Source organism: Grus americana, chromosome 22 (assembly GCF_028858705.1).
Source record: "Grus americana isolate bGruAme1 chromosome 22, bGruAme1.mat, whole genome shotgun sequence".
In the NCBI taxonomy this organism is placed as follows: domain Eukaryota; kingdom Metazoa; phylum Chordata; class Aves; order Gruiformes; family Gruidae; genus Grus; species Grus americana.
In genome coordinates this window covers 829,237-853,460 of record NC_072873.1, presented here as the reverse complement: position 1 = coordinate 853,460, position 24,224 = coordinate 829,237, and the positions used below count along the sequence as shown (strand labels likewise).

At 47.3% G+C, this 24,224-nt stretch overlaps 1 protein-coding gene across 5 annotated transcripts in view; it reads right to left on the bottom strand.

Annotated features, from left to right (window-relative positions):
- KANSL1 (KAT8 regulatory NSL complex subunit 1) overlaps positions 1-24,224 on the bottom strand; it is a 100,736-nt gene that overhangs the window by 73,504 nt on the left and 3,008 nt on the right. For 4 of the 5 annotated variants that reach the window (XM_054801176.1, XM_054801179.1, XM_054801178.1 and 1 more), the window contains exons 1-2: positions 17,789-18,222; positions 6,091-7,477 (exon numbers count right to left, since the gene is read on the bottom strand). In XM_054801176.1, the coding sequence (XP_054657151.1) occupies positions 6,091-7,394 (1,304 nt within the window). In that variant the 5' untranslated portion in view covers positions 7,395-7,477; positions 17,789-18,222. Of the gene's footprint in view, positions 1-6,090; positions 7,478-17,788; positions 18,223-24,224 lie in introns of those variants that run through there. The other variant, XM_054801177.1, reaches the window with a different exon arrangement.

Genomic DNA, 24,224 nt, shown 5'->3' with positions numbered 1-24,224 from the left:
CATAGGCCTTCACCTATTTGTATTTTTAAGTCCTTACTTTCATTCAGAAATCCAGCAAGTAAAAACTAAGTCAATTTTTTATATTCTCTTCTACCTAAAGCATTTTATCTGAGGATGGCCCCGGCAAAGCCAGCCAGCTCTCCGAGCCTTTGAAACGAGACACTTGCAAAACGCACCATAGCCAGGGTGTGCCCAAAACACCCTCCATGGAAAAATCTCTTGGGGTAGTGCCAGTTTAGCAAGGAAAACATTTTCCCCCAGCTGGGAGTCTAGCGCAGCGCTGCTGCTGAGCTAGTGCAACCAGAACGTATCTGCTGGAGGAGAGAACAAAGGAGGGGGGGAAAAACCCACGTTACTGCATAGAGAAAACCAAAATCTTTTAGGAAGAAAAGCACATCCGAAGTGTACCTTTACAATCTCTTTCAGGAAGCCCACATTTGTCATTGCTTCAGTTTTAATCTTAGCCATATAGTCACTTTTTGTCTTGTGTCAGTATCAGGAAGGATAAAAACACAGCTCTAACTGTAGCTGCTTATAGATGCTGGTGTAACGTAATACAAAAGTCTTTTTCCCATCCCCCACCTCGGTATATTAGACTTCGATATTAGAGATCAGCTCTAAGTGGGGCCCCTTTCCCTTGCTAAAACACTTCAAGTTCACATGAGACCGTAGGAAAGCAGACAGTTACCACACTAAGGTTTTAATGCCAGTTCATACTCACAAACATTTTTTTCTGCTGCTTCAGATGCTGTGACAGGCTTTTTCCAATGAAAAGTAAAGTAAATATTTATGCAACCCCACCCAAAGTGTCACCCACAAGTCCTAAAAAATCTGAACTGGAGCCCCACTGGGTAAGGGCTATAGAGACAAAGTGGAGTTTATTGGCAGTGCCAGACGCCAAATCATTTCCAGCCCTCCGTGCTATCCCTCGTACGCCAGCGCAGCCCCACAGCTCAAGAAACAGGCAGAGAAACTCTGACTCTGAACAGAACCCAAAACCTTGCAAGAGCACTAAAGGCATCTGCGAGAAAGATGCAGAAAGATGCTCGCACACGCGACCCAACACCGAGGGCTGGTTCCCTTCTGCTCCCCCCAAAACAACTGACGTTAGCCTAGAAAGATAAATTTAAACCAATGCATCGAACTCCCTCTAGGATGAAAGCCAACAATGCTGCTTTAACGGAGCTCTGCGGATGGCACCGAGAACACCTTACCGCCCTTCCATACTCCAAGAAGGTCTGCATCAGGATCAAAGCTTGAATAAGAGTCGGAAACAACTTAGTAGTCATCCATTGTATCTATAAAAGGTGTACTACAACCAATGTTTCTTGAAGAAATAACCGACTCGTTTTTTCTTAAGATCCTGCTCAAGCAGCGTTCTCATTTGCCCTCTTTTCTTAAAAAGAAGAGGGACTTGCAGAGTGCCCTACTTACTCTGGATACCTGATTAAGCATTTTTGAACAATGAACTGCTCTCTGCTATTCTGCTTTCAAATGCAAAGCAAGAACATGTTCAGGATTTGCTCTTTTTCTTTCTTCCCAAATGAAAGACGCTTGAGGGACATCTCTCCTGACCAACATATTGCTGCCGAGCAGCACGTGCGTGACAAGCAATTCAGGTATGACATATACAAGTTTTCATAAGTAGCTGAGAACTAGGAGGTCAGGCGCTGTGCTGTAGTTGGTACCTGCAATCCCAGCTAGAAGTCAAAAACAAGAAAAACACCACAAAAAGCCAAGCAGGTAACTGAAAAAGCCATAAAGAGTAGAGACAAACTTTTAAGATTGCTCTGCATAAATCAGAGTTAGTGAAACAGGTTTGGGACCAGTAGGAAAAGCTTCCTCAGTCCCCACAGCGTGGGATTTGCCATCTGAATTACAGCTCCATGAAGTCACAGATTTGAGAAATGAGAAAAATCAGAATTTCTAAATCCTATTTCTCAGCCAACTGATGCACCAACTGCAACTACCCCTTGAAGAACCACTGACACAAGTGCCACAGACATCCTTTTCCAACGCGTGACACTGAAATTAGTGCTGACAAAAGCACGTATTAGCGAGAAATCCTTATTACAACTTCAAGTCCAGCAATTCTGAAATCCAGGCAGCCCGATGTGACACAGCCAGGGAGGAGTCAAACACAGGCTCCAAGGCTGTGAAATGATTCACTGCAACACTGAAGTGCAGAAGGTCCTCGGATTTCCCACCAGTAAACGAGGATAATTAAAGTGTGCTTGGGCATCACGGCCATAGGCATCGTAACAACCACAACTGAACACACTGTAGGTACTGTCTGTAAAAGGTGGTGTGAGAAGTTAGTCACTAGGAAGTTCAGTTCACTCTCAGCAGCTTGATGTAACTGCCATCAAAACAGTGACTTTCCAGATTAAAAAAACCTGAACATAAGTTCCAATCAAATATTTGTTTTCACTACCTTTCCAGATTTTTTCCATGGTGCACACACTGAAGCTCAGGATCGCAGAGACTAAATCACATTCCACTCACCAGCTAATGACTGTGTCCCTGCTGGACACAGGTAACTAATCAGACAAAAATAATTGACAACTTCTGATGAAACTAGTCTACAGGCAAAATGCAAGACAACCAAAGAAACCAACCAGCCTGAGAAAAGCAACTACTATAAAGGTGCACAAGCCACATGAAGCATTTCCTACTTGTATGTATTAGTACAGGGCCACAGAAACACCAGGACTTTGATTACCTGCTAAACCATCGCTCAGCCACACAAGCCAGAGCCCAACCAGCAGCCCTCCAGCCCGGGGAGGAATTTGCACGCCCTGCTCCAAGCAACCTTTCGCAAACAGCAGCTCCTGATCCTGCCACGATGACAGCAGCATTTGGGCTCTTTCAAAGTAGCACAGGTTTCGCAGTCGCAGACGGCTGCTGCCCACGGTCACACCCAGACAAAGAAGTTCAGTACGATTCTCTACAGGGGAGGCTCCAACCTGCCTCTGTCACCACCAAGCAGAGGCAAAGCTTCTCTAGCTCCAACTCTGCCACCGCACACACTTTTGAAGCGACACGTAAGAGGATCTTAGCTGTGAAGCAAAGAGTTGTATGTTATTAATCTGAGAGCAAATGAAATGCAACATGGTGGTCCTTGATCCACATAAACCTCAGAACACAGCGTGAACCAACCCCGTCTGCATGCTCCGTCTTTCTCCATCGGCCGCATAAGAATCAAGAGCGCCTTGTTAAGCCAAGCCCATAGCTGGCAGGGCTTCCCAACAAAGGTGTAACGAATACCTCCCTGCTTTGTTTATGCATTACACGATGGCCTGGTTATGCACCTGAATGACAGCACCTTCCTGGGCAGCAGGTCTACCAGTGCTTTAAAAGGACCTACCGAGTTCTGATAGATCTGTAACACTACTGGAAAGATGCAACTCCGCAGGGAGACGCTGCTCTACAACCAAGATCAGGTGGGCCAGAACAGTACAAATGCTTCGAAGTTTGTCCTTGACCAGATACCGATTCTGGAATGCCACCATGCCAGAAAAACTCAAAGGTCAGCTCTTATCTAAGCATGATGTAAACACATCTTTGTTTCTTTTGCATGCTTCTACTTGAATCCCAGAGGCAGTCAGCAACACGGCCGCTTACTGCAAGCGAGCTACAAGTCACACTGTTTGTAGCATAACTCTCACTGAACACCTAGAAACAAGCAAGCAGTTTCTTGGGGGAAGGCAGGGGCACCCAGGAGCAATGCATAACCAAGGGATGCTGACCACGGCAGACGAGTTTTTACACTCAGTAAGATATTCCATCTTACTATCAAAATTAAAATAAGAAGGAAGACTTTCACCTTGATAATAAGCAAATTCAGCAAGCTGCAAAATCCAGCCATACTTGACCAACTCTGCAAAAAGCCTTCGCTTTTCTGTGCTCACACAAACGTAAAACAATGGTTCGGTACAATAAGCTGGCCCAAGGCAGCTTCCCAGTGGAAAAATCAGCTCTTCCCCTTCCTGTCTCTTAGCACAGAACGATACTTAGAAGTACTCAGATGCTTGTACCAGCTCTTAAGGTTGACTTCAGGAGTTTCACTAACAAGCACAAATGTACATTCAGCCTCAACTTCAGTAATGCCAGAGCTCGTGAGACCCAATGTCAAAGCCCTCATGCCAAGGGGGCCGTCAACGCTGGCAAGACTAATTACTAAATACCCACAGGCATAAACTTTAAACTAGGTTTGGTGGGCCTGGCCTAGATGCCAGTGTGTATACGCATTGGCTTCTAAACCTATAGACAATAGAAGGATTGTTCTTTTTATTAGCTTTAAAATCTTCAGCTTTTTAAGAGTACTCGGGAGGTTGGGGAATGTAAAGGCATGACTAACACAAAGGGCAGAAAAGTCAGCAAAGAATTTCATGCATCACATCTCTGAATACCGCACTTCCTCTTGGGATTAAGATGAGCGGCAAAGAAATTTCACTTTGCTAGACAACACGTGAATCTGTGAAACCCACAATAAGGGAAATTTAATATCACTTTGGACAGATTTTTAATCAAATGTCTCCTCTAATAACTATTACAATACTTATAAATGCAATTTTACTACTAATCCCAACAGTAACTTTGTGGACATTATAAAACAGGAATAAAGTTATTAAACTCTCTTTTCTAGCAGCACAAGAATGCCTTTATGTCCAGCCAGCAGGGATTACATGCTCAGCTACTAGCTCTGTGCTGGGAGGAAGCCGAACTCGTGCCACGTTTAAGACTTCACATACAGAAATTCATCCTATGCTAACATCTCAAAATACGATGTGACATTTCGCTGGAATTTAATATTCAAGAGCTGTAACATCTGTTTATCAGCAGTCATCCATATTAGTGTGGTTTTGGAGGATGCTGAAGTTACCAAGTACACACACTGTTCACATCCACCTACCGAGTTCAGTGAAATTTGTGTCACGCAGTACTCCACCGTTAACATGAACCATTAACATTACTTTGGACAACAGGTATCAAAATACATTCACAGTTATTTCTCCACAGAGACCTGAACAAACCCAGAATACCGCAGGTATGCAAAAAGTCCTGGTGACTATTTCCAGCCTCGATGGGAAAGCCGTCCGCGCTCCACAGGACCCCTGCGACTGCTGCAGGAAGCTTTTTGTCGGCCGTAGCTATACTTCGCAGACTGAGGTTTAAGTTCAATAGGTCCATCAGGGTGGAAGAGATCAACTACTGATGCAAGCAAGATTTCACACGGACTAGACACAGAATATGGCTTTTTAAGAGATTTGTTCAAAATACCGCGATATGCACTCCTAGGGAAAATTCTTGGGTTTCTAAGCAAAATTTCCCTTCTTCCTTGACCTGTCTCAAGACCTTTTCCCTTGACGAGGATCTTCCTCCTCCACACACAAATTGACATCTAACACTTATGCAAACAGCACCCAGTTAACACTGTAATTATGAGGCTGTTGTCATCATTTAATGCAACTCACAGACAAGAAGAAAATTCTCCACAATATTTCCCAGAGATGCAAAAAGAGAACACACTCACTTCACACTTCCACTGGCACTTGGACCAATCCCTTCAGAGGTTTGTTTGTTTGTTTTTTCCCGGACAGATCATTTAACAAAATAAAGTAAAATAAATAATTGTCCAGTCACAGGTATGCTGTCAGCTACCAAGATTCAGACTGGCCTTACTTTACGTAACTGGTTTACAGCAAAGATTCCCATTGTAAAAGAGACAAACATTTCATTTCAGGGGACAGGTCCAACACATCATGGAGAGAACCGTTTATAGTATTTCAGGTTGGTTATCTGCAGCATGCTTGCGCCGCTCCAGCCAGCCAGTATTTCCAGGACTTGCTGCTCCACAGGAACACCAACCACTACTGTATGAGTGAAGAATTTTATGTTCGATGTTGTGTGTGCTGCCCGAACTAGGAAGCATGCTGCAAATCACACCACACTAGTTTTAATAATTACCTCTTTGATCTAAGCCCATTAAAAGAGAAAAGCGCTCCTATGAACACCAGATTTTGCACCTGACACCTTTCACCTGGCTCTCCCCCCACCAGAGGTAAGCAAAGCATGACTGCTACTTACAGCGGTACGTGGGGTTGTTCCGGGTCTGCTTTGGTCAGTTCCTCTTCTTCAACGTCAGACTCTCCTCCCGAGCTGCTGTCAGTGACATCCGAGTCAAACGCTTGTTCGCTGGATCTCAAGTTGGCCATACCACTGGCCGTGAATCTCTCCAGTTCTTCCGATATTGAATCGCTCTTCAAGAAGCTGCTTAGGCCTTCTGAAGTAACTGTCTCACTTGCAGCTTTCCTCAAGGCTGCTTCTGCTTTTCTGGTCAACATCAGCTGGCTCCGATGCCTCAGGGGGTCCAAAGTTGGAAGCTTGCTCAGAGTTTTCTCCAAGAAGCCACCCAACTGCTGTTGGATGTGTCTCTCCACCTGCTTTGCCTGCACCACCTGCAAGCGTTTCTGCAGCCTGCGGGCACGGTTCTCAATGTCTGCCTGCCGTCGCAGCAATGCCCTCGTCCTCATCTCAGAGTCGAGAGCACTGTGGTGACCAGCCAGCAGAGAAGGTTTCTGCTCCTCCAACTTACTGCTCCCAAAGTCAGAGTGACTAGCAACACCAGGCAACCTAATCTCTCCGCTGCCACCCTCGAGCACCCGCTGTTGCTCCGTGGAATTCAGAGAAGATTTGTTTGCAGTGCTATTATTGCTAAATGGAGTTGTGTGCTCTGCATCAAGGCTTCTATGTGGAAGAGTGCAATTGGTCAACCCGGTCTTCAAGTCCCCCAATTCAGAACCTCCTGCATTATAGTCAACACCCTGGAGGGCAGCAGCAGGAGGAGCACACTTCCCACCATTCAGAGAACTAGAGTTTTCATGGTCTGAATTGGTACTTTTGGCCAATTTCTTGGCCAAGCCATTTACAGGCGCTTGCGGGAGAGGTGGCTGGCTATTAGTACTCATTGTTTTTAGATTCTCCAAAGTGAATTCCAACACTGGTTGCCTCCCCAACAGATCACTTGTTTTCAAGAAAGACTGAGATAAGAGAGAGTGAGATTTAAGGACTGTCTGCTTGTTGAAGACTCCTTGCAGCTTCAGAGGCTCTTTTGAAGAAACAGATGTTACATCCGAGCAGAGATAAGAGGCCACTAGCGGCTGCAGCTTGCCCAGCTCTTCCTTCGTAGGGTTGTTTCGGAAATCTAAACTGGAATCCTCCGGAGCAATGGCTTTCCTTTTGGTGCCGTTGGCAGCCAGGAGGATGTTGTTGGCGTTGCCGTTGCTCTCGGCACTGCCAGGCGACAAGGTGGAGGACGGGGGAGCCAGCTTGAATCGGATGTGGTGAGCTTCAGCTGCTGCGTCAGTGAGAGCGGGCGCCATCGCAGCCATTCAGCACAGAGAGACGGGAAGTCCAGCCTCTCCCGATGCCGAGGCCAGCTCCACTGCCTCCCACTGCCTCTCCCGAGGGCAGCCTACAGAAGGGAAGGGAAAAAGAGAAAGTTAGGCATTGCACTTATAGAAAACAAGACGGACAACAGCAGCAAGACTTATCGACTCAATGCTTGGCAAAGCCACGCAAGCTCCATGTTCAGCACAGCATCCTTCCTCCATGACCACCAGCCTCGTGCTGAGCGGAGCCATCCAGGCACCAGGCAGCTACAAAGAGGAGTCGCAACACGCAAGCCAGTCCTCAGCATCTTCCAGAGCTACCGCCTGCCTGCAACTACTATCCTTGTCCTTCAGTACATCCACTGAGCACACCAGCATCCTTCCAGGCCTTCTTCACAAAAGGTCTGGCCCTGATTATACCCACTCCTCAATGCCACCAGCTCACCAACTTCATCTATAAAATCCTTGAGCTACATCTATAAACCAGTTTTCACTGCTTCGGCTGCCAGCTCAGGTGCATTAAAAATGACAAATTAGAACTATAACATCTAACAGAGACAGGGCTTGAGGGGAACAAATCTCCATATGGTTAAACTCCCTGTGGCTGAAGAAACCCACCACCCCACACCCACTGGCAATCCCACCACTTCCCTGAAAGCCTTGGATTTGAAAAAAGTCCTTTCCCTGGTATGTATGAAACCTACTTTCCCAGAAGTACATTTCCGAATAAGCCAGGTGATTTCCAGTGTTAGCAATTCCCATTTCTCTTTCAAGAGCATGGATAAAGATTAACCCACACACACCATGACGGAGCAGTTCTATCCTCCAACTGTAACAACAAACCATGGTTTAACTGAACGAGGTGAAACAGGCTAAGAGAAATAACCAAAGACCTTTCATTCACGTATACTGCAACCTTTCCCCCCTCCATCACCTTCACGTTTCTGGTCACTTACCTACTTTCTTTAACACTAAAAGTGTCAGTGTTAACTTTTTTTTTTTAACTGCATTCACATAACCCACAGCACAGCCTCTGCTACCAGTGCAACGGTTACTTTATTTTCCCTTTGCTGCAAAATTTATCTAGCACCTTCATAAGCTATTTCAATGTCAATTTAATAGTAAGAAGTTGCCTTAATCTCTTGCCTAACATGCCGATCCTCTAATTTCACATAAATTTGCATAAGCTTGTTGTAGCTGTTTGTTAATGCACCCCAATGACCAAATTAATATACCACTTTACAGGAAAAGTGAGGACTATCTAAAGTTTGAATATGTTGAATGAGCAAAATTTAACAGCCAGTTTTGGTTTTAGCCTCATTCAGCTGCACCACAGCTGCTCCCCAGTTGCTCCCCAGCGTCACACCAGGTGCTTCCCCGTAACAGGGACCACAGACAGACATTATGGCTGAAAACCACTACGTACTAAAAACTGAATGTTGCTGAAAAGTCAGAGATGAGTTAGAGAAACAAACCCAAACCCTATGGAAGGAAGGCCCACAAGACAAGCTCAGTTATTTGCTCTGGTTTCCAACGAGCACATCTGTTGGCCAACTGGCAGGTCCCTCACTGCCTCTACAATTCAGAGCATCTGCAGTCTCGCTAACTAACCCTCTTGCCAAACCCAGTTAGGTGACAGAGGAAGAAAGGATACACTCACAGAAGGACTGATAAAAAAAATAAATGAAGCTATGGTGACAGAAGGACAGAGACTCTAGAGGTGAGTTCAGACTTCAGAAGTGCCCTGTTGACAGGACCCAGACCATTTTGTAATGAACTATACCTCGTCCTTACTGAAAAAAGGATACCGCGTGCCTAAAGCTTTACTGCACGCTCACTGAAAATGGCTTTTAGTCACCATTTGGGTCCATAAATAAAGACTGAACATGACTATTCAGTGAGGAAAGCAAAAAAGGGAACTTGCAGGGAACTTTCCGCTTGTGGCTGAAACGCCCTTGGGAGAGGAGGGAGGAAGATGCTCAGAATAAAGGACTTCCCCCGCTCCAGTCTCCTACCAAGACCTTCACTAGAGACACGTACACTTGGAACGACTATTCTTAACGGGTGCTCTGCAGAAACGCGCTGGTCTGTCTTCCAAAGGAATTGTGCTCTTCACCACAATTACCACCACAGTGTTGCAAGATACCGAGAGCAGCTCTGGAAATACCCATGCTGCAAAAAAAGCAGAAAAACCTACATTTGGTGCTGAATGCAATGGTTCCTTATGAACGTATTTGCACTACACTGCAGCCATTTAGAAGTTTACCTAAGCTGAAGAGTATTTTAGAGCAAATTTGTAGGTCACCAACTTCAGTTAAATTAACAGAAGTAGAAAACAGAAGCAAAACTTTCATACTGCCTTTTCCTCCGGGTTAGCAAAATCACTTTAAAAAGAAAATCCTCCTACTAAGCTACTGGGACCCTCCCTGGCTTCACTTTTAGTTGGGTGGACAGCACTTAAAATACTTTGGAAGCTCAGAAAGCCTCCCTTAAGAATAATGCTTTGTTCCAGTAGCTTAAAGATGACCTCCAAAAGTTATTGGGTGTATTTTGTTTTATTTTATTTAAGTCCTTATAAACTATCTGCATGCTAAACAGCACTGGGTTTTCTAACACTGAATTAGATCTCCACTCTTACAAACAATCCTTGGAAAAAACATCACGGACATTTGTAAGCATGTTCCCACCTTCTGTTTATAAGTTTTGGTTGTTATTAAAGTATATTACAGTATCAGTAATTTCTTCCTAACAGGGAAATGGAGGGAGGAAGGCAGTAAAGCATCTCTGAGGTGACCACAGGAAGGAGGAATAAAGAAAAGGAAAGGTCATTCACACGTACACAGTCTGAAGAACTTTCAGAGCACTCTGAGAATTCTGTCAGTAATTCCAATTATCCTGAATCTTTGGCCTGCCTCTGGGATTCAAACTATGCAGGCAAGTTCTACCCAAACTGCTATCACCCATCAATATTAGTAGATTGATGTGAGCACCCACAGGTCTCCCCCCTTTTTTTTTTTTGTTTCTCCACCAAGGGTCTACAACTCCCAGCACTTGAGTTGACGTGACCAAGAGCCTTCTCCCGCAGAAGCCGTGCTGGTAGAGAACTCTCAAAATAACTGGATTACCACTCCAGTTCCACCATCGCAGCATATGTGCTGCAGTACAAGCTCCAGCCCTGCCTTCAACAGCCAGGTGTCCAGCATGACACCTCGTGCTGGACTTCACTTGGGAAGATCCAAACGGAGCTTCTTCTGGAAGGGCAACGTGGCATTTGCAGCATGGCTTAAAAGAATACTCAAAATCCACAGGCACGTTCTTGATTTTCACTTTAAAACTAGAGCACTGCCAGAGCAGTTAGCATTAATTAACAGAGGAAGATGAAAGGCTCCAGTAAGCAGGTAAAAACAGGGTAATGGTAACTTGCCCATCTTCCCCGCTTCCCGAGTGCGCGCGAGGCCACCGAGGGAGGAAAGTCACCAGGCCTTCTCTGGTGGCCTCGCCCACAATTCCACATCAACTACACCAACATTCAAACTCCTGCTGCTTTTTAAACACGGAGCAGAGGGAAGAGCAGGAACAGGGCCGAGGCAACGGTGGGACGTAGAAGAGGCACGAGGAACGCGCCCAGCCACGCTACACCCCGGAGTGGCTATCGGTCACAACACCCCTGGAAACAACCCTTCAGCGTACTTATTCAAGACCAGCTGCTTTTAAAACCCAATTTTACAAGCAGACCTTGAAAGGAGAACTGGGTATCTGAGCACATGATTTTGTGCAACACTTCAGAAAATAAGCCCAAAATGAACATGGGAAGTTTTTTGCTTTTTGAAATCTTTGTGACAAGAGTTTCAGGGGGAAAAACTGAGCACCTCTGCTTAGAACGAGGTTCATGAGAAGATCAGGAAAGGTAGGTATCAATAGCCTCTCCTCTGCACACCCATCTAAATACTCATTCCAGTTTCTCTCCCAAAGGGCTCTCCATGCCCTCCCACCAGCAGGTCTCCTCGCAGACACGAGTCCCCCTCCATGGCCACCTTTGGGCCACCAAGCCCTGGCTACACTACCTCTGCCTTCAGTCCTCCCAGAACCTCTTGGTGACACACACATCTACCTTGCGTATTTATATTCCCTGAATTACAGTTTAAAGCCTTGACATTCTATCCGAATTCCTGCACATACTGTCCAGTTTCATCACGTGCCAAACCACACCGGGACCGCTCTTTATAGTTGCTGCGAGGCCTCCTTACTTCCCCAGATCTCCTCCTACGAGGCACTTGCCCAAACCCACCTGGGCGCATTCCCTTTTTCCTACAACTTGCACAAGAAATGAAGACAGAGCAGGTTATAGGTGGTCATGCAAAGACTTAAGTTCAACACACACGCAAAGGACAAAAGCTCTGTTAGATGCAAGCCTCCCCCTAACTGACTACACAACCGCCTGCAAAGTCCTTCACCTCCAAAGCTCCGTCCTACCCAACACACGGGTTTCGCAGAGGATACATACGTACATGAAGGTGCTGTTGCACTAGAAGCACTAAAGGCAAAGCTACCCTGAAGGAAGTGAATATTATACCAATTCCCACTTCCCTTCTCCTCCCCCACTACAAATCAAGAGTGCAGCCAACTCTTGAATTTGTGTGGTTACAAATATCTGCTAGAGAAAAAAAACCTAAACAACCAAAACACAAAAAACCCCCAAATTTGCTAGAATAAAATCCCTATACACTTCATTTTGCAACTGAACTACATCATCTATGCTTCTAACCTCAGCAGTCAGAACAAGTTAAAATGCAGGTACTCACCACACAAGCTAACATCCTGAGCCCTAGAAATATTTTTCCACATCAAAAACATACATCTACCAAAAGTTATACCTATTATGCTTAACACATCCTCTACATGCCTTTTGTTATCACCTTTCAACATTTTATAGTTGTAAGACAGATGTTTACCAATTTAGAAGGAGATTTACATGAGAAGTAACTCTCAAAGCTTTAATTAAGGAAACGTGAACAGCAAGTGCAGGACGATAAACTTATTGATAAGCCTGCTAACACGTGCGGTTTGGCAGACTGTATGCTTATAATGACCTACATTTGGGAAACAGGCTTTTTTTAAAAAAATATATTAATGAAAAAAAGGTTAAGAACATACATAAGAACCACAGATTTTTACAATACAAGTACACGAGTACCTTCCACATATATTAGCACTACAGACTCCCACCTAAGAACATGCCAGGGAATGGTACTTATGTATTGGAACAAATAAAGATACTACTAGGCTCCACTTTTCTAGCCTTTGTTTCCAACCAGAAGCCCTCAAGATGAAAATAAAAGCTGCTGTTTCCACTTGCTGGTCCGCACAAGCGGCAGAGTCTTTGGTCAACTCTAAACAGCAATGTGAGGCCTCTTCCTTCAAGAACAATTTTTTCTTATGCCTGTGAATTCTCACTGGATATAAATAAACAAAATCAATTGCATAATCTGAGGTAGAGAAGGTTTTATCAATATGATGTCAGAAAGAAAAACAAAAGCCACAAACAAGACTAACCATCATCTCCCCAATCAAGAGTCTGGAAAGTTGAATAATTACAAGCAAGAATGCCTTCACTTGGAAAATGAAGATAAAAATACCCATTGCTGTTAAGTTACTCTTCAGAACAAAGTTGCTGTTTACAGGCAAATAAAAAGAAATGTGGTTTAAAAAACAAGAATGGGGCATTTGCAGAAAGAAGCAGCCTGTCAGAAACAAAAGAAAAAAGAAAAAAGCTTTTAATTGTGAAATCTGGGTCTCCCCCCATCCAGTATCAGAGAGATTTTGTTTTTCTTTCGCATAATCTGGGCAAGTTGCCCAGGAAATATGAAAACCTGAACTCGGGACTCAGGGAGCAAGTTAAACAAAACACAGAATTGCCTTTTAATTTTAAAGACACATTTTCATTCACTAGGTGCGGTCATACTAACCTTTGCTCAAAAGCATATGATTGTTACCAAAACTTTTAACCCCCCCTCCGCCCTGTAAATTAAGGCACCACCTTAATATACACCACCTTAATATACTTAATACTTCATATTTTAGAACAAAGCATAGACTGTCACTACAAATAGTCTTTTAAGAGTGCTGTGCGTTAACTGGCCATGTCCTTGAGAGGAAAAAACAGAATGGAGAGGAGCAGAATTAAGCATCTCCAATCACTAGATCCCTGCCCAATCTGGTAGACTCATCTCCAGCCGAGTTGAAATACCTTATTTTGAATGGAGTTCATAACACAGTTCTCCAGGACGCGTATGCTCAGCTAACTGCAGATCTCAGCTTTTATTGCTCCTCACATCTCAGAGGAGAGAGAACAATCCACAAAGACTGCCATGACAGCAACTAAAAACAAGATGACATGAACTCCAGAACAGAGATACTCGTTTAATAGAAGGTGATGTTCAATCACACATCGCAGGTTCCTTTTTACAGGCCCTAATTACAGCCTGAACTGTTGCTGTTTCTCATTTAGTGCAAGGCAACTTCACGGTAACCTTTCCCACCATATCCTCTGTCGCTGCAGACCTCAACAGGAAGTTATAAAGATTTCAGAGAGAGGACTCCTAACGTTCGATAGAGCTGAAAAGGAGAAATCTTTAAGGTCCATCTTCTGTTAAAGTCTCTGAGGCCCGAAGCAGCTCCCGATACAGAAGTATGTATTTCCATTAAACTTTTTTTTTAAATAGCTAGGTTTTTTTAAACACTTGTATTTCCACCAAATCTGCAAAAACTAACTTTGCAGCAAGAGCTTAACTAAGGAACAGATGAAGATGCGGCCCGTTCAGGCCGACAGCTACTCCCATTTCCTCTCTTCAGATGCGATTTTGTTATCCTTTTCCCCCGTTTCATTAGATAAACAGCACAGCCTTGTCATTAAATTCAGATACCGCACTGTCAGAACTCTGTCCTCCAGAATTAAGTCTTCACAGCTATTAGCATATCCCATTTCGCCATTTGTCTCATTCTCTAAACTGAGTTATGCTTTGGCAGTCGGCTGCTAACAGCGATTCACCGGGGGGGGACACGTACTTATTTTCTAACTTTCTCTGAAACCTGAACAGCAACTTATACAAGCTATCTTCTTCCAAAAACACGGGTCTGCACTCAGGCCCAGGACACGCGCGGGGTTTAATGGAATTATGTTTACTCAAGTCCTGCATCACCAGGACTCTTGCTGATTTGAGTATGACAACTCCTTGCCCAGCTGAGAAGAAACAGAAAGCCTTTATTCCACTTTAAACAATCTGTTACACAAAACTGCATCCTTGAAGACGCAGCTAAGCTGCTATTTCCAAGGCTGGGAAGGATTCTCGCTGAAATCTTTGCTGCTTTTCATTCCAGATAGCCATTGTATTCCTGGAAGTTATGAGCAGGGACACGGTATTTATAAAATGCAGCAAACGGAAACGGTGCTTCTCAGATCACCTGCCGTTCTGACTGCCCAAACACGAAGAGGCTCTTTTTAATGAAACTGTAAACACTTTGAACAGAGGCACATGTGCAGAGCTTACTTATTATTTGGTCTAATCAGTATGTGATCCACCTGAGACACTTCCACTGAATTAAATTTCCATTTAGGCATAAGTTGGCCCACCTGTTTCCCACACAGTCAAAAAAAAAAAAAAACCCCCAACAAAAAAATGCAAAATCAGGTGCTGTTAAATGGGATGGGGCAGATATATTATTGACCTACTCTCAAAAAATAGTTCCAGAAAAATGTAATTTTCCAGAAAGGGAAATTACATGGAAGGGGGAGCGGGGGCAGGCCACAAATCAAGATATGTGCTGCTCGCCCTTTCTTCCCCCTCCCGAAGCTCTACCCCTCCCCTGCCTTGGTAGGAGCTAAGAAGTCCTCAGGCCTTATCTTTACTTCACTATACATTCTTATCCTCCCTGGAAAAGTCTTTTGAGGTTCCTAAGGACACGCACCACCCGGTGCCTGAGCAGAAAAAGGGTGGAGTGCTGAAACTCCAGAGACAGTCTTTGTTCGGAGTGTTCATTAGATAACGGCAGTTGCGTTCACAAAAACACAGTTATAAACAGGGCAAAAGGAAGTGACTTTGGTCAAAGAACTGCTCAGTTTTCACTCCTGGCTTGCATGATGTCAGAATTTCACCAGTTCTCCAGTTACCGGATGATCTCTGAGAGCAAATGAGACTCAAATACAGCATTAAAAAAAAAAAGCTGGGGGGGGGGGGGGGGGAGCACAAGAGAAACACACACCCACATCTGCCTGGTCATCTGCTGCTTTATCACCTCTGAAGAGGGAACACAAGTCATCCCCATTGCTAAATCATTACAAATCAGCTATAACAGTATCACAACCGAGTTCCACAATTAACTGCTCCTGCAGCATATCAATCCATTAAGCCCCACGCAGCTGTGCTACCTTGGCAGTGTGGCTACAGAAAACAACCATCCCCATCCCTCCCGCGCCAAAAAAACATGCCGCCCATATCTCGTTTCTGACGGTGGCCGACAGCGGACACCGCGGGAAGGAAAAACCGAGCTGCCCCGGGCTCCTGGTCCATCAGCGGGCCGGGGGTTTCCCTAGCTTCGCCTTTACTGCCCCGGGTCGGCTCTGCTTCATCCGGCCCTTTGCCGATTTAAAAGGCTGCTGGTTTCTCAATTAAAGAAATAATAGATTCAGATTGAACAGTGTTGGTACCCGTGCCAGAATGAAAATTCAAGAGGACTACGCTAAAGCAGGGAAAGAGCATCAGAGGTTCCTCCACGAAAACAAAGGCTATAAAAAGGACAAATACGGTTTTAAAGAGAAAACGCTGATAGACAAACAGATCCCGGGATTCATAACTACGGTGGAGGTTTAGTCACACATACACACACGTAACACCTTAACTGCCCCCCCCCCCGTGTTTTATATCCCCATCGTCAGCAGGACCGTACCACGGCTGAAGTACTCTCCTACTTTCCTACCTCTGAGAAATGAGATTTTACCTCGCCTTATTTTTAGAGGGACAAAAAAAAAAAAAAATCACACTGTACACAACACATGACATGATGTAACCGTGAACACAGACATGGCCCAAACCAGTTCAAAATATAATGGTCAGTCAAAACAAATAAAAAAAAAAAAACCAACCCTGCAGTTCCTCCCATATCCTGACCGGTTTCATGGAAAACTACAGTTTGTCATTCAAGTGCATTTTACATAACAGGCAATATAATCTATGTAGTGCCTGCGTTTTGATCCACCTGTACACAAATTTAATGAGCGGAGAGATGACACCTCAGTTTGTAAGGAAAGTCTGGGTTATTTTGTAGGAGATAAGGCTATTTTCCAATAATTTGGCCGCTGTATTCTTCCTTTTACGCGACCCTCATTTATACCCAAAAGGAGGCAAATTTCTCTGTAATCAAGCACTGGAAGATGCTAATCCTGCGATGGAAGTAAACACACGTACCAATCACGGAAAGCCTTTCAGGATAGCCGTGCTCTTCCAGCTTGTTTTGAGAAAAATAATTCTGGCTCGACGGGGCCGGTTTGAAAAATAAAAAAATAAAATAAAAATAAGCTGCCAGACAGTAAATACAGGAAAATGGCTTAGCGGCTCAAACCCACATGAAAAATTACGCTATTGTATACCCCCCGAGAAGGGGAAAGCGCTCTGTGACACATCCACGGCTCCCGCACGCAGGACCGGTGACAGCGCCGGGAGCCCACCGGGGCGCCGGGATTACCGGGGACCGCTACGCTAATATTTTCCAGGCGGATTTGGGGACGGAGCAGCCGCTCCCCTCCACGCGTTTTGCAAGACAGAGGTTATGCAATTTAATTTTTTTTTTTTTCTGTTGACTTTTAAAACTTCGCGTGTGCCCCCCCGTCCCCACCCCGGTTCGCGAACGGTGATTTCCCCCCCCCCCCCCCGCCCCTTTCCCTCCCCGGGGGGAGCGGGGCCGGGATCCGCCGCCGCGGTGCCGCCGGCCACGTGAGGGGCCCCGGCCCGGCGGGACCCCGCCGCCCACCCGGGCGCCTCCGGGCCGGGGATTTCAATTTAAAGTGGCGCCATTGCCCCCCCCCCCCTCCCCCGCCCCACACCCCGCCCGAGGGAGCCGCAGCACCGGGGGCGGGGGGGGGGGGGGGAAGAGGAAGAGAAGCGGGCCGGCGGGTCAGCCCGCCCCCGGTTCCCCCGCCGCGACCCCCCGCACTTTCCCCGGCACCGGGAAGGGAGGGGGGGATGGGGTGGCGGGGGAGCCGCCTCCCGCCGGGCGGAGAAGTTGGGGCGCGGCGGCCGCCCCGCAGCGGGGCCCGGCGGGGCGCGGCGGCGCTAACAAAGGGGCGGCGGGGGAGGCGCGGGGCGGCGGGCGCGGAGCGGCGCGGGGCGAGCGGCACCTACCACGTGACGAGCGGCGAGCGCGGTCCGGGCGGGCTCGGCCCCCCACAAAATGGGCGCAGTTTGCAAACACGCCCCGGCCGAGGGGCAGCCGCGGCGCCGCAACCGGGGCGGGCGCCGCCAGCCCCGGCCGCAGCCCCGGAGCCCCCCCCGCCCGCTCGGGCCCGCCCCGGCGGCAGGGGGGATGGGCTCGCCCGTCTCCCTCGGCGGGCGCAGAGCGGCGGCCGCAGTCCGGGCTGGGGCGGGCGAAGGGGGGTGGGGGGTGGGGAGCGGCCCCCCCCACCCCCGGCTCGGAGCGCTGGGCGGCGGCGGCGGGGCGGGCCCGGCGGGCGGCGGGGCGCGGCGGAGCGGGCGCTGCGGCGCTTTTCTTCTCCCCCCGCTCCCCCCCGCTCCGGGCGAGCGCGGCGGCGGCGCGGCTCGGAAAATGGCGGCCGGGCTCCTTCTCTGCCCTCCCCCTCCCGTCAGCCGGAGAATGCACCGGGGGGGGGAGGAGGAGGAGGAGGAGGAGGGGGGACGCCACAGCGCCCTCGCCGGCCGCCGCGCGCACTGCGCCCGCCGCCCGCCCGCAGCCAGGGGGCCCCGCCGAGCTCGCGCCGCCGCAGCGCCGGGCGCCCGCCGCGCGGAGGAGCTGCAGTGCGGGAGGGGCGCCCGGCGCTGCCGGGGGTGGGGGAACGGGACACGACACGACACGACACGACACGGGGGGGGCGGCCGGGGGCGGGGCGGACCCGCCGCCTATTGTCCGGCCGCCGCGTACGCCGCTGCGGGCGGCTGCTTCCTGCTGCTGCCCGCCAGGGGGCGCCCGGCCCCGCAGCGCGCAGGCGCGTCCGGCCCCGCTCAAGGGCAGGGTTCCGCAGCGGCGCGCGGGGCATGCCGGGAGATGTAGTCCGGCACCCGCCACGTGCCGCCGGCTGCGCGGGGTCCCGGTGCCCCCCCCCCCTCCGCAGCGCCCCCGCCCCGCCAGCGCAGGACGGGGGGGGGCCGGGCCCGCTCCCTGCGGAATCGTTCACTGTTTTAAGCATCCCCCCAAAAACCCCCAACACTTCCCGTTTTTCCCTCCAAAGCCCGCTCCCTGCAGAAAAACTTTCACCGTTTTAACTGGTTTCTCCCCAAAACAACACGTCTTGCTCTTCCATCTCCACCTGCAGCCCCAGGAGCTTTTTACTGGCTCGCTTCGCATTGCCCCTGCCAGCCTTAGCAGCTTTATTCTCAGAAATATCTGCCTAAACATTCCATTTAACCCCCCCAAAGCCAGCACAGCCTTGGGAGGCGTTACTGCAAAACACAGCCCGGGCCGGGCGTCCTCCTGCGCCTCCGGGGCTCCCAGCAGCTCTGCACGCCGGGATCCGCAGCCCCTGCCTCCAAGGGCCACGAAAAGGCTCTTTAGCAAACGCCGTGGGGAGACGCGGGGATCTGCAGCCGAGCAGAGGGTTTCTCGTACCACCGTAAGGTCACCGTCTCCCCCTCCTCCACAAACTCCATCGCGCTACGTGCGCAGGACCCACCGAGAGGCAGCGGAGCGGGGAAGGAATTCGTTTGGGACTGCAGAACCCATTTCACCTCTTTGACCTTCAGTTTTGCCATTCGCACGAGGGTGACGCTGCTCTGTCCCCCAGCCGACGCGCTCGGGTGCCACAAACCCGCTCAATATTGCTGCCGGGCAAAAGCACTCTCCCCGCTCAGGCGGGTGTACGTGTCGATTTTGAGTTGGTATCTATTGCAGCCAGCACACTGCTTTCCCCTCACTATAGCTATGCTGCCTCTACAGTGGGAATGCAGTTATGCCAATAAAAAAAAAAAAAAAAAAAAAAAGTGCTTTATACCGTAATTTGTCCGCAAAGGGAAAAAAGCTACAGCAGTGCATGCTGTTATATGCCGTCAGAGAGAAGTACTTGCCCTAGGGAGTCGGGTTTAGAGCAAAAAAAATAAAAGTTGTAGTGTCTCAACTGCAGAATTAGGTAAAACCTATGAATACTGTTCTGTAGCCAGTATGGGCAATGCTGATCTGGATTATGCAGCACACATAGACAAGTTTCTTTCCTCCTCTTGCTTCAAATCCCACCACCACACAAGGGAAAAAGCAAAGCTCCCCTCCTTTAAAAAGGATTTGGAGATACAGAGTCAAGATACTACTACTGCTCTTTAAAATCCACTACATTGCTTAACAAATTACACCATGGAACTGTCACTACAGCTGATTTTTTGGGGTCAGGAAATCCATGGGCAACATATTTCATCATTTTTTCTAAAGGCTTGTTTGGCCGCCTACACTCGTGGCCAAAACCACCCCAGAGGCCAGATACCAACTGTGTCTCTGCTGACCAATGCAAATGCTCAAAACTTAGCTCATTCTTCAGGGTTTTTCAAGAAAAATGTCCAACTAAGGACAGCAGAGAGACCAGTGCTGGTTTCCATGCCCTAGCAGGGAGCTGCAGACACCCAGCTCTGCTCCTGTGCACGCTGTCCCTTGCAGTCGCAGTCCCCCCCTCCCAGATGGACAGTCCCCGTCCCAATGCACCAGTCACCCAGTCTCTGCAATTTCATGCAGTACCTTGAAAAATGAGTCTAGAGACCTTGAACTGGGCTTTAAGTCAATGATGAAACGGTGCCAAGGAGGACATCAGGACAGTGTGTTATCAGCAACCCCATATCCAGCAAAGAACCGGGTCACGCGGAGAATATATTCTATTCTTAAGGGTAACAGAAATACTGTTTCTGAAAGACATGATGAACTCAGACAGCAGCTTCGTGCTTTCTCCTGATCTGTTTCTCTTCACCACACTCAGGCAGCTCTTTAGGAAGCCAGGACAGGGGACTCTACAACAGCATACGTACCTCTGATTTATTTTTTTTAAATCTACCTTGAATTCAGTCCAGCTAAAAAGCAGAAGTCACAACAAATGCATTTTTATACTGGAACAGAAGAGGGAGGGCAATCTGTTGTGGAGGAAGTTAAAAGAAATTCCTGTGCAATGAAGTTTCTAATCTTTTGTTCATTTTGCACTGCAGAATTTTCTGCTAATTGAGGCAAGACTAACCACGAGCTGAGATCTCTAGCTTGACAGTCTGGTACAGATCTGGATCTTCCTGCAGCACAGACAAATCTACAGCTTTCATCATTCAACCCGATCTGGAGATGAGGTAGCAAAAACTGCTGTGCGGTCTAAGATAATACAACTTTGGCCTCTGACACATACCTTTTTATAGCCCTTCCAGTCTCCATTTTCCATTCCAAGTAGCGCCACAACATCTCCTCCGGGTCACCTAGCTACTCCTGCACCAGCCCCCCTCGCCCATGAGCCCCTCACACGGCCTCGTTGCTACTCTTGAGATGCCCTGCATGAACAAGAGGAGCTTTCCCCAGTGAATTCACATTTTTACAGCATCATCCTTTAAATCTTTCTTTGAAGTCCTCCTCTTCCGCAAAGCATCAAGAACACACAAACCGCAGGGTTCAATATATAGTGAGTGTTATGTACCCAACTGCTCGTACCCGATCATTACCTTGTCTTTCCCACACACACTCATTCCCTCTACCTATTAATCCTCATGACTTGCTTTGATTGTACCTGCCTCAGAAATGTAAGCCTCTATACAGTAAGCATATGCATAGTTGTACATATATTAAACATGCTAGAGCACATGAAGGGAGACTTTTGAGCATGCAAAGATGCTAGATCGGTTTGAGAAACATCCAAAAGGTAGGAAAGGCAACGACCACCACAGAACACAGCGATGAGACTCCCTACAGATACAACCGCAGCTTTTGCATCTTCATTGGCAACCTCATTAGATATCCTAACAAAAAGCAGCAAACGCAAATGCCAGTGGCTGCAGCAGCTTCAGAAGACGCAAGACTCATCTGGTTTAAAGCTAAATAGAGATAAGCTGTTGCAACAAGAAGAGACCTTTGCAGCGATCATTGTTCTTCTGCTATTCTTCTTCAACATCAGAGAAAGCGTCCGGTGACGTTAAGAAAGGCACTCCTTAGCTGAGACAGACACAGCACGTCCCAGCCAGCCATTCTGAAAATGTTCACTAATAAGGAAAGAAAAAGAGCAAAGTCCTTAAAAACCAGAAAGTAGAGCCACTTCAAGGTAACTAGCACAGAGGCTGGTAGAGCTTCTACTAACCTATCCTTAGGTCGAGCTACAAACCTGGATCTTCCTTGGGGACTCCTAGATCGATAGATTAAGTTTTAGTTTGCTTGATATAAACAGGAAATTAATATACTACTCACTAAAAAAAGCCAAGTGATCCACATAAGTAACACTGCTCGTTTGAAAACCCCCTTGATGATTTAGATCAAGCCATTGGATATGGAGATTCATAATTTCAAGGACAACATGCATTGCTTATTCTCATATTGGAGAGTCTACTCTATAGAGCATCGGTTCCTCTCAGGGTCACAGCTCTATTGTCACCCAGGCTAGGCGGCAAACAATTTTAACCTGCTGTGACCTTAAGGGGCATTTGTTAGTATGACATAATGATAAGCTATTTTGAATCAGTTATGGTTTCGACTGCAAAATATATTTCTCTGGTTTCCATAGGGATGAGAGGCTGGGAATGTAAGACTATTTAACAAAGGTAACAAATGAATTTCATCACTGTATTTTTGAATCTCTGCCAAAGATGTTGGTCTCGTCATGCCAAAAAGTATTCGAATATGCCGTACTGTTGCATCGGATCGATGCACATTGTACAGAAGAGCCGGACTTCCCAAAGTCCTCATGGGAACTTCTATTTGTACCAGTTTGGGGAACAGAGTGAAGTACTTTCCGAAGAAAAACAGCAGGCTGAGTACTCTCAGTAAAGCACCCTGAATTTTTAAAGCTTAGTCCAGCTGGGGACCGACAGCCAGGTTTTATCAACTTGCAGAACGTAAAGCACCCAAATCTACATTTAGTTATAACCCTGGTTCACACAGGTGCCCATGAATTGCCAACAATACTATCGTGTTGGCTTAGATCCATCCAAAACACGTATATAAAGCTGCATGGGAGGTGCAAGAGTAAGCCTCAGATCCCATCAGCTTTCTTGGGTATTTGCTTAAGAAACACCGTGATGGCAGGAATTAAGGCAATACTTCTTTATGGAAATCAGTATGCTTTGTGCAGAGTACACTATATGACTACGGACATTTAATGATGCAAGCAGTAAAATAAATTACAAATTAAAAGAAGAATAAGGAAGGTGATAGCACACTTTTAAAAAGTTGCATTCCTTCCATTTCAGGTTATGGATAGTTACATCATGGGAGAGGAGAAGGGGAAAAAAAAAGTTAAAGGGAAGCAGAGGGAAATGCGATCCTGCACTAACCACGTAAAAGCCCACATCTTATAAAACCACGAGACATAGGCTAATCGAGTTTTAGGGGACAAGCCTTTCAAATCTCAACACTGAAATACACCTCAGGGAGTTTGTATAGTTACAGCACAGACACTTCACACTTGTGTTCCCACTGCTAGGAGTAACGTTCAGTCCCACTGTACGGCAGACAGATAGATTAAGGAGTTTTCGTGTAAATAGAAGTTAGAAGAATTAGTCAGGAACTCAGCAACTGGTAACCAGCATGGGTATGCTGCCAGCAGCACGGCGCTGAGCGGAGGCGGGATTTATACCTGCTGCACAACTCAACCCTTCCTCCGCCTTGCAGCTGGAAATTCTTGATGTACTTTCCTTTATCCACAAGCGACAGCTAAGGCACACAGAACATCTTCAGAGATTTGACTTGCACCAAAGTCTGCACCTCACGCTTCCTTTCACGAGTCAACAGCAAACCCGAGACCTCCGGAGGCCAGCCTCCCGTCACTGCGGGCACCGGGATGCGAAAGCTCTCCCTCTGCCACAAGCGAGATTAACACTAGTTTGAAGAATCTCTGTTCTTTAATCCATGTTATAGTCTTCTTTTTCACATGGCCCTTCTCAGATCCCCTAACAGGAGAATTAGTTTCTATTGCTGCTGTAAGGCACTTGGAACAAGTCTATTGCTGTTTGGATTTCCAGGCTCGGGGAAAAAATTAGCGCTCTTTTGGTAGCTGCTTGTAACTCAGTTTAATCCCAAACTGGAGCAGCAGTTTAACCAGACGGAAACATAGCTGATAACCAGGATATCGGATTATTTACTCTTTTGGTCATGCTCAAGAGTCATCTAGCATCTCAAGATTGGGAGCTGTGCTCCGAGAGCTTCTGTTCCAGAGACAACACAATCTGCCACTCTTGAGCCCCGAGTTTTGGGACTTCACACAAGTTCCTCAGTTGCAGCCAAATCCACCTGCCTTCAAACCCTCAGCAACGCAGGAAAACATCAGACATCATAGGTGGAAAAAGTCAAGTCCCTACACGCCCTCCTTATTAACGATACTTCCTATGACAAGTCTAACGCAGGAGAACTGGTGCCCAGGCGACTGCCGGGAAATGGCAGCAAGAGGAATGA